This window comes from Myotis yumanensis, unplaced genomic scaffold (assembly GCF_028538775.1).
Source record: "Myotis yumanensis isolate MYYU_CA2020_CCGP unplaced genomic scaffold, mMyoYum1.0.hap1 SCAF_18, whole genome shotgun sequence".
Taxonomy (NCBI): domain Eukaryota; kingdom Metazoa; phylum Chordata; class Mammalia; order Chiroptera; family Vespertilionidae; genus Myotis; species Myotis yumanensis.
The window spans coordinates 35359766-35376803 of record NW_027223769.1 but is presented as its reverse complement, the minus strand read 5'-3'; the positions used below and the strand labels follow the sequence as shown (position 1 = coordinate 35376803).

Genomic DNA, 17038 nt, shown 5'->3' with positions numbered 1-17038 from the left:
TCCTCTGACTCCTTCTAATTGGATGATAACGAGCATGCCTGGGGATTTATGGAGAAACTGGAAAGCATTGAGCCCAGGGGGAGAGGCTGCAGGGCCCCAGGCCTTACTCCTGAGCTCCCCTCCTTCCCAGGCCTCAGTTTTTCCATATGCACAATAATTCTCTCTACCAGCACTGGCATTCCAAGGATCTTAGACTGGAGACAATCAGAGTTTGGGGGAGGGGGCCCCAGAGCCTCACCACCCAGGTGGCTGTTGGGCCATCCCAGGGAAGGTTTCCATTGAAATATCAACTTGTGCAGAGAGAACAGCTGCCCTGTACCCAGAATGAAAGGGGGGTCTGGAGAAGGAAGAGATCCTGCAAGCAGAGATGGGAGGCTGGTGGAATGGGCATGAAGGCGAGTCTCAGAGGCCCACAACAGGCTCACCATTGGAATCATCCATCCGAACTCTTGCTGGTTGATTCCGACGATGTACGGAACGGAGTTGAGCTGCTTTTCAGCCAGAAGCTCCTCCGGCATCTTCAGCAGCAGCACTCCATCAACCACAGAACACATTAAGGGCTGGCCCTGGGAAGAGGACATAACAGTGTCCATGCTGCCCTCCCTGCTCACATCCACTTCCTTCTCTCAGCTCCTCTGAACAAAGCCAGCGCCACACACCTGTGTGCCTGTGGGCAGTGGCACAGAGCTCAGGGTCTAACAAAGCAGCTAAGTCTGTGACCCCAGCGGATTAGCAGTGGGCAGGTGATGGAGGGGATCTCCCTCAAACTGAAATATGTAAAAATATTGTGTTAATATTTGTGTTTTATATAAAACTTTCAGCTTGAAATTTATGTCTATCTATATGTATCTCTCTCATGACAGTCAATTCTCATTATTCACGGTGGTTATGCTCCGTAAAGTCACTGTGGACCTAGTCCCCAGTGTGCGGTGTGCAGGAGGCAGCTGATCAATGATTCTCTCTCATCACTGATGCTTCTATCTCTCTTTCCCTCTCCCTTCCTCTCTGAAATCAATAAAATTATATCTTTTTAAAAAACTACTAGAAAGAAAGACGAAAGAAAGAAAGAAAGAAAGAAAGAAAGAAAGAAAGAAAGAAAGAAGAAAGGAAGGAAGGAAAGAAGGAAGGAAGGAAGGAAGGAAGGAAGGAAGGAAGGAAGGAAGGAAGGAAGGAAGAAAGAGAAAGAAAGAAAGAAAGAAAGAAAGAAAGAAAGAAAGAAAGAAAGAAAGAAAGAAAGAAAGAAAGAAAGAGAAGACTGGGCCCAGGAGACACAGAGTTAGTGACAAAGAGCACTGGACCAGGAGTCATAGGAACAGGTTGTGGTCCGACATCTGGTCCTCCTGGCTGTGTTACCAGGCAAGTCACTGCCCCTCTCTGGGCCTCAGCAATATAAACACAAGGAGTTACTATGCGTCCACAGGGAGAAGTCTTTCATTCATCTTTAACTGGAACTTAAAGGTGTCAAGATTTGAAAAGTGTGACCCAGAAACCAACAGTCCTTACCTCTCGGGGGTCTCCATGTAAATCAAGATGCATAAAATTCTGTGAAAACAAAGGCAGAGCATGTGGGTGAGAGGCTTCCTGGGAGAAAGGCTGGTCTTGGTCAGCTGCCACCAAAGGTATCAGGCCCTCCCTCCCGGTGCCGCCCTGACTGGCCAAGAGGAAGTGGGCAGGGCATTGGCTCCCCTGGGCATGAGCTCAGGGTCTAGCTGTGGGTGGGGGAGGTGAGCTCTGGCGAGGGTTTCTGTTGTGTGTGCCTGCACTGCCCTCCATCCATTTCCCCTTTTGGTTCCCCAGGCAACGACACCCCAGTTTTAGGGGGCCTCCTCATCCTCATTCCTTGAGTCCAGACATGTATAGAAGACCTGGGTGCTCCATCTTCCTGACCACAGAGATTAGCTCACGGATTGGCACGGTGCCCATGTCAGGACAATAGACTTTACCCCAAAACTCTTGCTAGAATTATTGGGAAAGGGGGTTTCTAAACAGATCCGATATATATCTAGACTAGAGTGCTGCCGTTGCCTTGAACCTCCCCAGAGGACCAACCTGCCTGAGAGTAAACCAACACTAAGAGGTAAATTTGAGGGGTACAGACAGATTCTAAATAATAGATGTGTGTCTGGGTCCAGCCATGCCTGAAGCCATCTACTCCTGAACTTTTCAGTCACTTAAAGATTCTGTGACAACACATTCCTTTTTCTGCTCAAGACACTTTGCAAAGAGTTTTCCCATCTTGCACCAGAAAGTCCTCACTCATATACCCTCACTGAAATTCCCGGATTGGAGAGACTGCAGGTTGGGCTGAGGGACCCCCTAACCCCCATGTACGAATTTCATGCACCGGGCCTCTAGTAGTGTAATAACCCTCCAGCTTGGTCAAAATGTACTACGGTGCCATTCTTGTTTTCAGAGATATTTTTGAATGTCCATCAGGTGGCTTGTCCCTCTCCTGGGCTGCAGCCTGGCTGGTCCCCACCCCATGCTTCTCTCTTTGTATGCTCACCACTATTGCGCTGGTTCATGCTACACTGTAGCTAACAGGTCTGACTAGTAGGTAGAAACTAACCAGTAGAGTCCCTTCATTATAGGCTGTAGTTCTACAGGCCAGGTGTTTATGGTGTGTGTGTGTGTGTGTGTGTGTGTGTGTGTGTGTGTGTGTGTGTGTTGGGAGAGTGGATAAACATGGCAAGACTTCCACATGATCCCAGAAAGTCTCAGAAGGGTAACATGGGTTCTCTGAGTTTTCCCCAAGTGACCAGTCCTCCCCTTAGAACCTTACAAGCTGGGTCCTCTTGTGCCACGTGGAATAAATGTGTCTCTTTCCAGGCATCAGGAAACAGCTGTGTTTTAATTCCTTCAAAACCCTGGTCACCTTTTTTGAGTCTGAGAAACCGGAACTCATGCCCTAAGGTTCAACCCATGGACACAGAGTGGAGTTCCATGCAAGAGGCCTGCCCTGGGTGCCCAGGAATGTCTCCCGAAGCCCATAGGGTCCAAACAGCAAGTGCAGAAACTCAGGTTCCTTTGGGCTCACACTCACCCCCTCTACGAAAAAAAGGAAAGAGTTCCCATTGGCCCTAGATGCTATATTCTCTGGGTGAATGACCCACTGTAGCTTCCCCTAATGACCCTTGCCATAGCCACCCTTCAGTCCTCAAATGTCACCTTCTCTGTGAGTTATCCCTGCTGATTATAATGAATGATCCTCTTTCCTGTACTCCCACCACATTGGCAGATGGATGGATGGTGGATGGATGAGCTATGAATGGGTAAATGGATGGATTTGGTCAATACATGGAATATGAGTCCATTGGATAGTTGAGTGGATAAATGGGTGATACCTAGTATATACATGATAAATGGATCATTGATTTTAGAGGGATGAATGGTGAATAAAGATATATGGTGACTGGATGATATATGAACGATTGATAATAGATAAATAAAAGTTATTGTTAGATCGATATTAGGATGAGAAAAGGATATTGATGAATTGGATATATTTGTAGAGGGATAGACAGATAATACGACGATGAATGGATGGATGGTTAGCCTAGGATCACAACTGAGGCAGGGTCTCAGAAATTCTAGAAACTTGGGCCATCACTGGGTCATAACTGATCATTTCTAAATTAACCAAGAAACATTTTGACAACCTTTCTGAAATCTTTGTTCTTGATATCCCCCTTCCTCAAATTCAGGATGGTAGTTACCTCTAGGAGTAAAGAGTGTCTAATGTCTTTTAAAAAAAATCTCTGAAAACAAGAATGGCACCATAGTACATTTTGACCGAGCTGGAGGATTATTGATCATTATGTTAGTTTTTGGCTTTGCTAACATTTCAGGTATCTACACTAATAAAAGACAAAGATGCTAATTGACCCTACCTTCGCTATGCCCAAGCCATGCTCACCAGCCAATCAGAGCGAGTATATGCAAATTAACCCAACTAAGATGGCAGCCGGCAGCCACAGAGCTGGAGCAAACAGGCTTGGTTGCCCCGGCGATAGAGGATGCCAGGCTTCCCGCCTGCCTAGGTCAGCTGCAGCCTCCACAAAACGCAACAAAGTTTAAATTATAGAAGCTAAATAATTCCCAGATACCTGCTTCCAGCCAGCCTCCACTGGGAGCTTGGGTGGCTGGGGGGCTTGGCCGGCCTGCAAACAGCCATCAGCCCCTCACCCAGGCTGGCCAGGCACCCCAGCGGGGACTCCTACCCTAAAGGGGCTGTGGGCAGCCTGCAAACAGCCATCAGCCCCTCACCCAGGATGGCCACACCCTCATGGGGTGAGGGTCCCTGCTGGGGTGCTTGGCCAGCCTGCAAACAGCCATCAGCCCTTCACCCAGACTGGACAGGGACCCCAGCAGGACCCTCCACCCTGAAGGGGGAGTGGACAGCCTGAAAACGGCCCTCAGCCCCTCACCCAGGCTGGCCAGGCACCCCAGCAGGGACCCCTACCCTGAAGGGGCTGTGGCCAGCCTGCAAATAGCCATCAGCCCCTCACCCAGGCTGGCCAGGCACCGCAGGGGAGACACCCACCCTGAAGGGGTTTGGCCAGTCTGAAAATGGCCCTCATCCCCTCAACCAGGCTGGCCAGGCACCCCAGCGGGACCCCCATCCTGATCCAGGACACCCTTCAGGGCCAACCAGCCGGCCCCCACCCAAGCACCAGGCCTCTATCCTATATAATAAAAAGGTACTATGCAAATTGACCCTAACAGCAGAGAGACTGGAAATCACTGGTCACTATGACACGCACTGACCACCAGGGGGCAGACACTCAATGCCGGAACTGCCCCCTGGTGGTCGGTGTGCTCCCACAGGGGGAGCTCTGCTCAGCCACAAGCCTAGCTGACCGCTGCCAGTACAGCGGTGGTGGTGGGAGCCTCTCCCACCTCCTCAGCAGCACTAAGGATGTCCAACTACAGCTAGGCCTGCTCCCCTCTGGCAAGTGGATATCCGCCGAGGGCTCCGGGGCTGCCAGAGGGATGTCTGACTGCCAGCTTAGGCCCAATCCCCTGGGGAGTGGGCCTAAGCCAGCAGGTGTTCATTCCCCGAGGGATCCCAGACTGCGAGAGGGTATAGGCCAGGCTGAGGGACCCACCCGAGTGCACAAATTTTTGTGCACCGGGCCTTTAGTTTCATAATAAAAGAGAAGAAAAGAAATTCCCTATTTAGGTTGAGAGGAGCCATTACTCCAGAGAGGAGAGACCCTGTCCCAGGCAGTGTTTCTGGGACAAGGGGGCAGCTGAGATGATAAAGCCTGAGGCCAAGTTCCCAGGGTGGGGGGCAGGAGACTTGTGTGCAACAAGAATGGAGGCACCTACCATCTTCAGCGACGTCTCCAGGAGCTCGTCCTCTGACTTCTGGCGCAGGCAGTGCACCATGACCACTGAGGTGGTGGTTTGACAGCCGGCAAAGGTAGCGATTTGCTGCAGAAATCACAGGGGACAGCAGCATTCAAGAGCCGAGTCTCTCCTGTCAACCAGTCGATGTTCCATCCCAACCTCAACTTCTAAAGGCAGCGGGAGAGGAGGGGGAGCGTGGGGGGCGTGGGGGGGGGGGGGGCGTTGCAGACATTTCTCTGGACCAGCAGGCGTGGGCCCTGGGCCTCAGTCATGCCAATTCTGCCACCTCTGTGCCAGTATCCTTCTCTCTCTTAAAATGGGCCAAAGGCTCTCACAGCCGGATGTCTGTAGAGGGGCAGCATGGAGTGGGCTTTAGGGCATGGTGTCCAGAATCCCACTGTCTGGTTTCAAATCTCGGCTCATCCTCTTACTAGCCTTTGGCCTCTATCTAGCAAATCGTGCACAGTGCAGCCAGAGGAGAAGTTGAAACAGAGAGAAGAAAGCAGGCTCTTCCATGGCGGGCCGTGGAGAGCGTACATTAAGGGGAGCTTGGGGGAAGGTGCTATGAAGAATAAAAAGTCTTAAATTCCCTTCATTGGCCAATTTCTAGTTCCTGTGTGACAGCAGAATCTGCCCCATCTCTGCCACCTGTTTCCTCTCCATAAATCCCCCCTTTCCTGACTTAAGCCTGGCCAAGTGGACTTGTTTACAACCAAAGAGTTCTGGAAAACCTCGAAATTCTCGCCCTCTTCGTTTCCTCCCCTCCTCTCTACCAGCCAGCCCCTTTCAGCCTGGCGGCTGCCCCACTGAGCCACACAACCACTCTCACACCCCAACTGAAACACTCCCACCCCAGACTCCTGCGGGCGCTCCTCAGTAGAGCCCCACTTCCCCTTGTTGCGTTCCCTTCCTTGGATCCCTAACAGTCTCCAGATAAAGACACAGTCCTCCTCTGGGTCCCTGGCAGCAGGGTCCCTGCCAATGTCCCTAACCTCATCTCACTCCAGGTTCCTCTGCTCTTTCTGCTCTGGCATCATCAGCCTCTCTCTCTCTCTCTCTCTCTCTCTCTCTCTGACACTTCCTCCTGCCACAGGACATTTGCACACGTTGCTCCTGTTTCCTCGGACATTCATTTCTCACCAAGCAGGTTACTGCTCATCCTGAGGATTGCACGTTAGTGATCACTTTCTTCAGGGAGCCTTTCCCCCTTCACCCTGGACCAAGAGCTCCTTTTAAATTATGTCATGATGTTAAGTACCTTTCCTTCCTGCTCTTGCCACGGCTGACATTGTATAACTGTGTGATTATGTAGTTGTTAACCCGTCTCCTCCATTAGAATGGAGGCCTCACAAGGCTGCTAGAAGTCTGGCTGTATCAAAATTATTTGTTGCCCGGCCAGCATGGCTCAGTGGTTGACCGTCCACCTATTAACCAGGAGGTTACATGCCTGGGTTGTAGGCTCGATCCCCAGTGTGGGGCCAGAAGGTAGCCGATCAATGATTCTCTATCATCATTGATGTTTCCATCTCTCTCTATCTCTCTCTTCATCTCTGACATCAATAAAAAATAGGTATATTTAAAAAAATTATTTGTTGAGGCAACAAATGAATTGACGAATAAATTCTCCAGGAACCCAGCCTAGTCACAAGGCCCCTCGGGGAGAAACCACTCCAGGCCCATATGTGGCCAGGGGCGGGGTCCCCAGAACTCAGGCCCTCCGAGAGATGACACGTGGCGATAGTCCACTCCCCACGCTCGGCCCGGCAGCCCACCGTGCACACTCTGGGGAGTGTGGTTCTCAGGAGCCTGAGTTCCGGCTCTGCCCTCATGCCTTGCTGACCTCGGTGAGGGGCCTCTGCTCTCTGGCCCAGTTTGCTCACAAATAAAACTGGAAGGGAGGGTGAGGTGTCTCCTCACTCCTCCACTCAGCCATTCTTCTGGGATGATCTGGGCACGCCAGCTGAATCCCATGGCAATGCAGGCCCCCGAGGACTCCAGGGGAGCAGAGCAAAGGGGGTAAGGGCTGTCCAGCATGAGACCTACCTGAGCTGTGGCCTTCACGTCTTTCTTGACCAGGGAAGAGGTGAGGGACACACCACTCTGGGAGATGGCCCGGTGGAAGAGATTCTTGGCCAGGGGAGATAACAGCTGCGAGGGGAGCAGAGACAAAGAGAGTTGAGGCTCACGGGGAGGGGTCTTCAAGAGCTTCCCTAGCTCCATCCTGGCCCATTCCCCTGGGCTCAGTGGACATAACACAGCCCCGCCTGGCCTGTTCCCCAGGCTGACCCTGAGGCCCTGTTTCTGTAAGAAAACCTCAGCTGGTAAGAGCCCAGGGCACAGAGCGAGGAACACAACAGGAAGTGTGTGGCAAGCGCCGACTGTAACCATCAAAAGATCTGAAAGAGAGTTTGGCAATTTCTAGAAATACTTTCAAGACAGAGTTCTGAGTCTACATTTCCATTCCTAAGAATTCACCCTCAGGAAAGTGATCCTGGAGGCACATGATGGTGTCTAGGGGTGCCCGTGCTGCTCATGATGGGGAATGTGGGATGGCATTGCGTAAATAAGCTACTTTTTAATTCTTACCATGGAATACTATAAAAATAAAATTATGGGAGTGTATCATGGTTAGGAAAATATTTATGTTAGATTGTAATGTTAAGGAAATTTTTTATTTAAAAAATCATAGATAAATGATACATAGATAGATAGATAGATAGATGGATGATAGGGTGAGTCATCCGAAAAAGACTAGAAAATTAAGTGTCAACATGTCCATGGTGACGATCCCTGGGTAATAACATTGTAGGTGACCTGCTTTTCTTCTTTGGGCCTATCTGTACCTCTCCTCTTTCTCCACTTCACAAAATATCAAAGCTTCCTCTGAGTATTTAACTATGAAAGCAAACGTGTTTTAAAATATGGTAGCAGCACAGACACTCTGCTCAGCTGTGAGGCAGCTGGAGGGGTTCTGGCAGCTCCCAGTGCTTTCTCATCTGGTTCTCCGTCTTGGTTCTCTCTGTGTCCTCTCTGGCCCCATCTCCCACACCAGGCTCCCAGGTGTGTCTGTGTCCCCTGTCCCATCCCCACCCCTACACCCCCCTCCCCTCCCCTGCCCTCTCCCTCTCACTTGCTTCTCCCAGCCCAGCTCCCTCCTGCGTTCACAGAGACTGCTGTCCTCCTTCGTGGGCGTGGACAAACCACAAGACCCCTTGTTCTTAGTGAGTGCTCATGGCCTCCTGACATGTGGATCTGGCTTAGGCCACACAGGGACACTCGGCCCAACTCTCACAGCTGCCTCCTCTTCTTCATAATTTATACCCACCCCTGCTCCCCAGGAGAAGTGAGGAGAGTCCTCGTGGAGAAGGCATTAGGAACTCAACCAAGTCAGGAGGAATGTTGCAGGCCGGGGCTGGAGATGATTATGGCCCCAGGATGCTAGCGGAGCCCTGAGCTCCCAGGGGAGAGTTGGGCCATTAGCTTTCCACTATCTGCTCTGTGCAGAGTAGGGCCAGCCTTGAACCCAGGTCTTGTTAATAATGGTAAGCGGGTCTCCCAGGGAGCCCATCTGTACCCACATCGGGGCCAGAAACACTTACAAGAACAGAGACACTTTCAGCTCCCGCGGATGCTCCGAAGATGGTCACGGAGCCTGGGTCCCCTCCAAAGTTGGCAATGTTCTCCTGGACCCAGCGCAGCGCGGCCAGCTGGTCTAAGTGACCCCAGTTGCCCCGGCTGTGTTCATCCCCTGTGCTGTGGGTAAGAGAATGGGGGGAGGGGAGGTAGAGTCATCAAGGCAGGATTCCTAGGACCATAGCTTGGGCTGGGGGCTCTAGGTGAGCCCTCCACAGCCCAGACTCACAGGTGTAGCATTGTCTGTTTAGCTCTCCATTCATTCTCCTGGCATGTACTTACTGAGTATCTGCTATGTGCCAAACATGGTTCTAAGAGCCTGAAGCAAAATAGGCAAAGTCTCTAACTACATGGAGCTCACACTACAGATCGTCAACAAATAAACAGGTACATATAAGAACATAACACCAGTTAGCGAAAGTGCTCTCAGGGTAAATAAAACAGGGTCAGGGAAAAGGCAGGGGTGGGGCAGTGGGGTCTTATCTCAGATCAGATGTCTAGGGAAGGCCTCTCGGAGGCGGCCGCATCTGAGTAGAGATCTGAATGAATGAGCACAAGAACCTTGCAAATATCCAAAGAAAGGAATTCCAGGTGACAGAGATAGCACGTGCAAAGGCCCCGGGGTCCATGAACAAAAGTGTGAATGTAGAACATGTAGCCAAGAGAAGGAAGTTCTTCAAAAAGGTGTGAGGGATCATATTGCCAAGGTTGGGCCCAGAGCTGGTGGGTCATTGGAGACCTCCTCCTCCACTAGAACAGCCCAGTGGTGTGGTCTGAGTAGAAACCTGACTGGTGTGTGGACAGGAGAGACTGGAAGGAGAGAAGGCGTGGAGAGCTGATGGAGCAGTTTTAATGTAACGGGGAGCAGAGAAATGGGCCGGTGGGTGAAAGAGATGAAGAATCTCAATGAAGGCGTTGCATGCTGGGACTTGACTCCCGTATTGCCCTCCTCCAGCCTTACAGGTCTTTCCAATGAGTGTCTGTCCCACTTCCTGTCCACAATTCATTGCAGGGTCCAAGGTCCTGGGGCCGGTACATTGAGAAAACCTACCAGTAACTGCCTTAAGGAACCCTGGGTCCTGTATCCATGGAGACTCCATGGAGAAGACTCTAGTTTTGGCTCATGCACTTGCCAAATACGGAAGCAAACTGGGCGAGTGACCTCAACATTCCTCCTGAGAGGCTTGTCCTCTGGAATCAGATGCTCTGACACCTCCCAGCTCCAGCCACAGGTTCCATCACCCTAAGCATTCATTGAGCTCCCGCCCAAGTCTGCCCTTCCCTCCTTTCCCATGAGAGGTGAGGTGTTGAACCTGCTGCTCTAACTGCTGTGCTGCTGTCATTCCAGAGGTGTGCCGTGTGCTGTGGCAGCACAGGTCAAAAGGAGGTGAGCATTTCAGAGGCGGGAACGTTTGAGTTGGGCCTTATGGGATGCACAGGAGTGGGTCAAGTAGAACAAGCATTCCAGGCAGAGGGAAGAGCACACGCAAAAGCTCAGAGGCAGGTGGACCAGCGTGGTTGGGAAATGAGACGGTGTGTGGAGCCCAATTATGATGGGATTTGGACACCTTTCTGGGGAACTGACATAACATGACCAGAGCTGGGTCCTGCCACCCTCACTTCAGGGGCCCATGTGCTGTGTGGAGTCCAATATCTTACCTGAAGAATCCCCAGAGGCCCAGGCGGTACTGAATGATCACCACCACCACGTTTTCATGGGCAGAAAGGGGCAGCCCATCATAGGTTGATGCCCCGCCCACCACCAGACCTCCTCCGTGGATCCATACCATCACCTGGACAGGAAGGAAGCAACCACACAGGTCACAGATAGGAAGCAGAGCTGGGAAGGACCTCCAAGGGTTGTCTGGTTGATCAGGACTCAAGGAGGCTGTTCTCTGAAGCTCATCAGCCCCCAGCAAAGGTGGGGCAGGCAATCGCTCTCCTCCCCACTCCTCCAGCCGGGGCCAGGCCACCCCCACCCATGCACCTGGCTGCCCCTGCCTGTCTCTCCAGCCCCAGTGCTGCCTGCTCCCAAGGCTCTTCATGCTGAGAACAGCATCATGGGAACGGCCAAGGCCAACGGGGTCATCTTCCCCCAAACACTCCCATCATCCTCATGCCTGGGCCCCTCACTGTGCTCACCACACTCTGCCTGGGAAGCCCTTGGATTTCAGCATTTGTCACCTCTTGTTCGGTGAATTAAAGTCCTCTCGTGTGAGTGAATGACTATCTCTAGAAGCATCCATGCCCCCAGTGGTATCTCTTGCTCACATCCCTCCCTCTGCACCCCAGGGACTGCCCCCAGCAGACCTACCCCCACCTTCTGGCTGCCCCTCTCAGGGCCTCTGCGTATTGAGGAAATGTTGCCTCACTGGGACAGTGCCCCAGCCAAAGACAATGAGGAAGGGAAATTAGCTCAAGAACATTCAGATATTGAGGCAAAGACAAAGACAAAGGACACGGCTTCTTGGACTCCCCCAACTCTGCCTCCACTCCTCTGTGCCACCCTGGGACACTGGTCAGAGCAGCATCTTTGGGGCTCTAAAACACCACCCATTGGCTCAATTTTTCAGAGAACACTTGCCCTGGTCCTGCCAACCCGACTGGGTGGCCTTGCCTTCCTGGTTTCTTTGTCTGTAAAAGGAGGGTTGGGGTTTTGCCATCTCGGTGAGGTTCCTTCAAGCTCTAACTTGACTGGAAAGCATGCCTTAGCTTCTCTGGCAATCAGATGCCTAAGCTTGCAACTATCAGTAGTCATGCTTGTCCCTCTGTTCGCATGAGAGAACGTGGAAAGAACTGACGATAGGTTACAGATGTAAAGCGAAGTCCCCTGGAGGCACCATGACTATCACTGGGGGAAACTGAGGGATGGAAAACGTGTGTTTCTTGGGGTCACATGGCCTGGCCAGGGAGAGCAAAGGAAGCCTGGCTCCCCTGAAATAGCCGTGGCTGGGATACTCCCCCTACTCCCCCTACCACGCTGTCTTCCTCCTCCCGAGTCCACACCTGGAGATCCCTCCGACATAGAACGCACACCTTACCGGCAGCCTGCTCTTCCTCTTCAAGTCGGCGGGAGTGTAGATGTTTAGGTAAAGGCAGTCTTCAGAGAACTTGAGAGGAATGTTCTCCTTTCTGTTGGTAAAGAGCTTCGAAAGCACGTGGGCCGACATGGCATCTTGGGAGCACCTGGGGGAAGTGGGGGGAGGGAGAGAGAGATATACTCAGGCTCAGCTGGAGCTGTGCTCAGAGCCGTGGCCTGGGAGCTCTGTGCCTGTGCAAAGCTGCTCTTAGCAGAGAGAAGATGTTGAGTGGGTAGGAATCCATGAGCGGGGTCCCTGGGGCTCACTAAAGCCTCCCAGCATCATGTATAGCGAGAAGGCCTGGCTCCTCTCCTTGTGCTGGCAATTTCGGATGCACCAGGTCAAGGACAGGAGGCTGCCTAGCTACTGCCCCCCTGGGCGATGGTCGCCCTGACACCCTGAATGCAGACCGGCTCTGGGCTGGGCTCCCATGGAGGGTGCAGTATGGCCATGCTCCTCCACCAAGTAACCCAGGTGGTTGAGCCCACAGGAGACTCCCATTTTTTTCCAAAGCACTTAGTATCCTATCTATACTAATAAAAGGGTATTATGCTAATTAGACCAGATAGAATGGACATCTTCTGGATGTCCTTCCAGACAAAGCTGCAGTGGCTGCGAGGGCCGAGGAGGGCCAGAGGCCAGCAGTGGTTGAGGGACACCCCCCCTCAGTGCACAAAGTTTTGTGCACCAGACCTTTAGTTCTAACATATTACATAATGTATGTATTAATTTGCATATTGTTTATCATTTATCTCTCCCAGCTGGAACACAAGCTCCATGAAGGTAGGAATATCTGTTCCCTTCACTAATGGGGCCCAGGAGCCTAGAACATGCATGGCAAACAGAAGGTGCTCAATAAACACTTGTTGGATAAAAGGCTCTAGCATGCTATGGGAGTTCTGGAATTTGTTGTTGTTGTTTATAAATATATTTTAATTGATTTCAGAGAGGAGGGAAGAGGAAGAGACAGATAGAAACATCAAGGATGAGAGAGAATCGTGGATTGTGGGCCACCTGCACACATCATACTGGGGATCGAGCCAACAATTTGGGCAAGTGCCCTGACCCGGAATCAAACCGTGACTTCCTGGTTCATAGGTTGACTCTCAACCAGTGAGCCACGCAGGCTGGGTTGGAATGTTTTTAAGGATCTACCATATCTTAAGGATCCAGAACAATGGAGAAGGCACTCAAAAACGTGCCTTGGCACTTTCCCACATCCCTTTGAGGCAAAGGTTCTACTAAAAGATGCCAACACTTACATAGGAGGATAGGAGGTGGTGTTCTTCACGAAGGTCCATGGCTCTGCAGGCTGTGGAGGAGCAAACCTCAGGGGTCCGAGCGGTGGCTTGGCAAAGGGGACTCCCAGGAAAACAGCCACGGGCTGTGCAAAGCCTTCTAGGCTGACATACTCCCCCAGGACCTGGCCCTGCACGGTGTCCACCACAGGGGGCGAAGGTGGGTGCCCTGTGGGCGTGGAGAGGAAATGAGGACACGCCCGCGGTCAGAGGTTGGAACTGGACTCCAGGTGGGTCTTGCCCCAGGTGACCCTGAAAGAGCCCCCTCAACTCCTAGGCCTCCATTTCTTCTTACGTCAAAAAGAGAGGAGGTGAACCGGCCTTCCTAACTCATAGGGTCCTAAGGAGCCCGTGGGAATTGGAGGAATCACAGCATCAAGTACAACATCAATGCAAGGAGAGCTGCTGGGTGCGGACAAGACATACGGTTTCCATGCTTAGGAGCCTCTGGAAACCATTTTCCATTGAGGTACTGGTGCTGAGCTGCAGGAGGAAAGGGGGAGCAACAGGCAGCCCCTCTTCTTAGCAGCCTGGACCTTGCAGGGGGAATGAGCCACATACACACTGGACCCTACTGCTGGGAAGGAAGAAGGAGGGGGTGGGTGTCATGAGGGAGGTATCCATTAGGTGTTACAGGAGCAGAAGAGGGAGCGAGGCCTTCTGATTGGAGGCCTCATGGAGGCGGTGCCCTTGGTGCTAGGACTTGTGGGGAAGACTGAACAAGGGGAGATGGAACGGGCGGGGTGAGAGGGGGAGAGACACCACAAGGCAAGACCTGCCCAAAGAGGAGAGAATGACTCATTCGGCCAGAGCGATCTAAGGGGAGTGGAAAATTATCCTGGAATGAGAAGCTTCATGTCTGTCAGGGCCTCGGGTGCCGGGCTAGGGGTCTGGGCTTTACACAGTGGGTCCATGAGCAGAGCAGCCATGAATATTCTCGAGAACGTGAAAGCAGCAGGGTCGGCGTGACGAGGTTATAGTGGCTCTGAGGAGGGACACTGAGAGGGGAGAGAGTCCGTCCTCACTGGGCTGAATTCACCTCCTACAGCCTCCGTATCAGCCCTGGTTCTACCTGCCATGGACCATCCCGAACTCGTAGCCAGGATGGGCCCATCCTCCCATCTCCTCTTGCCCATCCCCGCAGCCCCAGTGCGTTCAAACATTCCCCTTCGGAAATGGTTCCTAGCCTCTCAGCCTCCAATGACTCCCCTGCAGGTCCTGACAAAAGGCCAACACCTCCCTCAAAGTGTGTGGCCAGAACAACAGCAACAACAACAAAAAGAGTAAATCAAATCCGGATTTAGAAAACTCCCCAGTGACACTGGAGACACTGTTATGCAAACGCATGTTACACACAGCACCCACCTCTCTGGTCATGAATAGCCAATCGCATATTAGTGGGCCGTTTAGGTTGTTCTCCTTGGTTGTGGTGGCTAATGATTACAATGGGCATCGAGACGGACTTCCTTGGAAGCCTGAACCTCAAGCTATAAATACAGTGATGTCTATGAGCAATGTTGCAGAAGGGCGTGGCCCCTGATCAGATGTGGGGGACACAGAAGGGAAAGAAGATGAAAGAGCTGCTCCGAACCCCGAGTTTCGTTTCAGACAGGTGCAGGGGAGAAGTCAATGAAATACTGGGTGAGAAGACACCACAGGAAGTGAGCCCTTCAAGACTGGAGGAGGCCAGGTGAGCGGGCCGAGTAGAATCATCTCCCTGAAGGTGATGCTGTGTGTCACGTAACTGAGTTGGCCAGTGGGAGAGAGAAGAGAAAACACTGCAGAGAATGCACAGGGGAAGCTGTGGCTGAGACAGAGTGGTGGGAGGCGGGCACCGTGGTGGGGGCAGGGTGGAGGTGAGATCATGGAGGCCACTGGAGAAAGGGTGCCATGCATGCTGAGTGCTTCAAAGAGGGGAAGGAGGGTGACGTCTGAGAAGAAACCAGACTTGATAAGAGCCTGGCCTTTAGGAAGTCAATGATAACCTTCAAGAGACATGAAGCGCCCAGAAGACCAATTGGCCAGGGTGAAAAAGAGGGTGGTTGGGTTGGGAGACCTACACAGTAATGGTAACAGCGGCAGTTCCCATGTATGTTATAGGTCATGTTTACATGTTGGGCATTTCCTGTGTATCAGATGGGCATCCACGTCCATTTAATCTTCCCCAGAATGTAGCCCAAGCATGTCAACCTCGTGACTGGTGGCTTGCAAGTTGGACATTCTTGATGTAGCCCTCAGGACTACTGGTCAGCATCCAGCAGTCTTAGGAACAAGGTCCTGGTTCAATTGACTACTGATTCAATTTTTTTAATCCTCACCTGAGAACATGTTTGGAGAAAGGAAGGGAGGCAGGGAGGGAGGAAAGAAAGGAATCATCAATGTGAGAAACATCAATCGGTTGCCTCCTATACACGCCCTGACCTGGGATTGAACCCACAACCCAGGTATGTGCCCTGACTGGGTATCAAACCTGCAACCTTTCAGTGCATAGGACAATACTCAACCAATTGAGCTGCCCCAGTGTGGCTCAATGGACTATTTAGACAGAGTTTTCAATCAAACGGAACACAATATCTTGGCCTCAGTTGTGTTTTAGCTTTAGACCCAGGGAAGCAAAATGATCCCATAGAACAAATCCTCACCATGTCTTTTATTTTCTGTTCTGATACATTGACTGACATCCCAGGTATGGCTGACTCTGGAGGGACTGCCCCTGCCTCCCTTAGAGTGAACCAATTCCTAGAGATAGTCATCAAATTGCCCTTCTAGCATGCCAGTCTGTACCCCTGCCCCCCTCCCTCAACAGCTTCTTTCTCGGGCTACCACACCCCAGCCACTATCTTCCTGCCCTAATCACTCCAGGGCCAGATCCCTGCCAACCTGCCAACCACCACTGAAATTGCCTATTTGCATAGCTTGCCCTGACCTGCAACCACCATCAAGACTCTTGCCACACTTTCTCCCTCCTCCTTCTCCTGACCTACCCACTGCTTCATCGCAATCATGGTGGTGGGCCCCCTCTGCCTCTTGAAAACTGGGAGTAACAACCTATTTTCTCAATGAAGTGGCTCCTGATCTGCTGGCCCTCCAGCAGTTTCTATAAAAACAGGACACTTTAAAACAAACCCTTTATTTAAGGATTCTTCCATGGCACTTCCTCAAACCCCAAAGAATCAACCCATTTCATCCTCAGGAGAACCCCCCACCCCCAGGGAGGTGTACCATCATCACACATTTTATAGAAGGAGGCGCTCTTACTAAGGACACACAGGCCCTCAGAGTCACCCTCTGAGTCGATGTTAATATGCTGCTAAGCTGCTCTCCACGATTTGTCCACATCTGGACCAATAAGCAGGGGAAATAGATGAGCTCCTGCAGGTCCCCGTCCACAGGGGTGATGTGAGCGGTGGTCCATCTCCACAGCTCCTCACCCTGGGTCTGCTGCAGACTTGGGGATGGCACTCCCATCACGCTGTTTCGGAACCACACCCATCACAGGTTTGCCTAGTACGCAGCTCCCCCACCTCACACCAGACACAGATTTCCAAATGTGCCCCCCTACACACGCTATTTGTATTTCAGAAGGACTCACCCCAAGCTGTGCAAGCGGCCAGGGAGCCCAGGACCAGAGCCAAGAACCCCATCCTGGGAGGACAGCAGCTCCAGGGCCACAGG

At 51.9% G+C, this 17038-nt stretch overlaps 1 protein-coding gene across 3 annotated transcripts in view; it reads right to left on the bottom strand.

Moving 5' to 3' along the window:
* Positions 1 to 17038, bottom strand: part of LOC138997401 (liver carboxylesterase 1-like) — a 25940-nt gene extending 8902 nt beyond the window's left edge. For all 3 annotated transcript variants that reach the window (XR_011468930.1, XM_070399028.1, XM_070399027.1), the window contains exons 1-9: positions 16956 to 17038; positions 13328 to 13532; positions 12027 to 12171; positions 10645 to 10778; positions 8952 to 9105; positions 7396 to 7500; positions 5332 to 5436; positions 1504 to 1542; positions 426 to 566 (exon numbers count right to left, since the gene is read on the bottom strand). Coding sequence is in view for 2 of the 3 variants with exons in the window: in XM_070399028.1 (XP_070255129.1) it covers positions 426 to 566; positions 1504 to 1542; positions 5332 to 5436; positions 7396 to 7500; positions 8952 to 9105; positions 10645 to 10778; positions 12027 to 12171; positions 13328 to 13532; positions 16956 to 17007 (1080 nt within the window). In the remaining variant the exon portion in view is untranslated. The remainder of the gene's footprint in view (positions 1 to 425; positions 567 to 1503; positions 1543 to 5331; positions 5437 to 7395; positions 7501 to 8951; positions 9106 to 10644; positions 10779 to 12026; positions 12172 to 13327; positions 13533 to 16955) is intronic.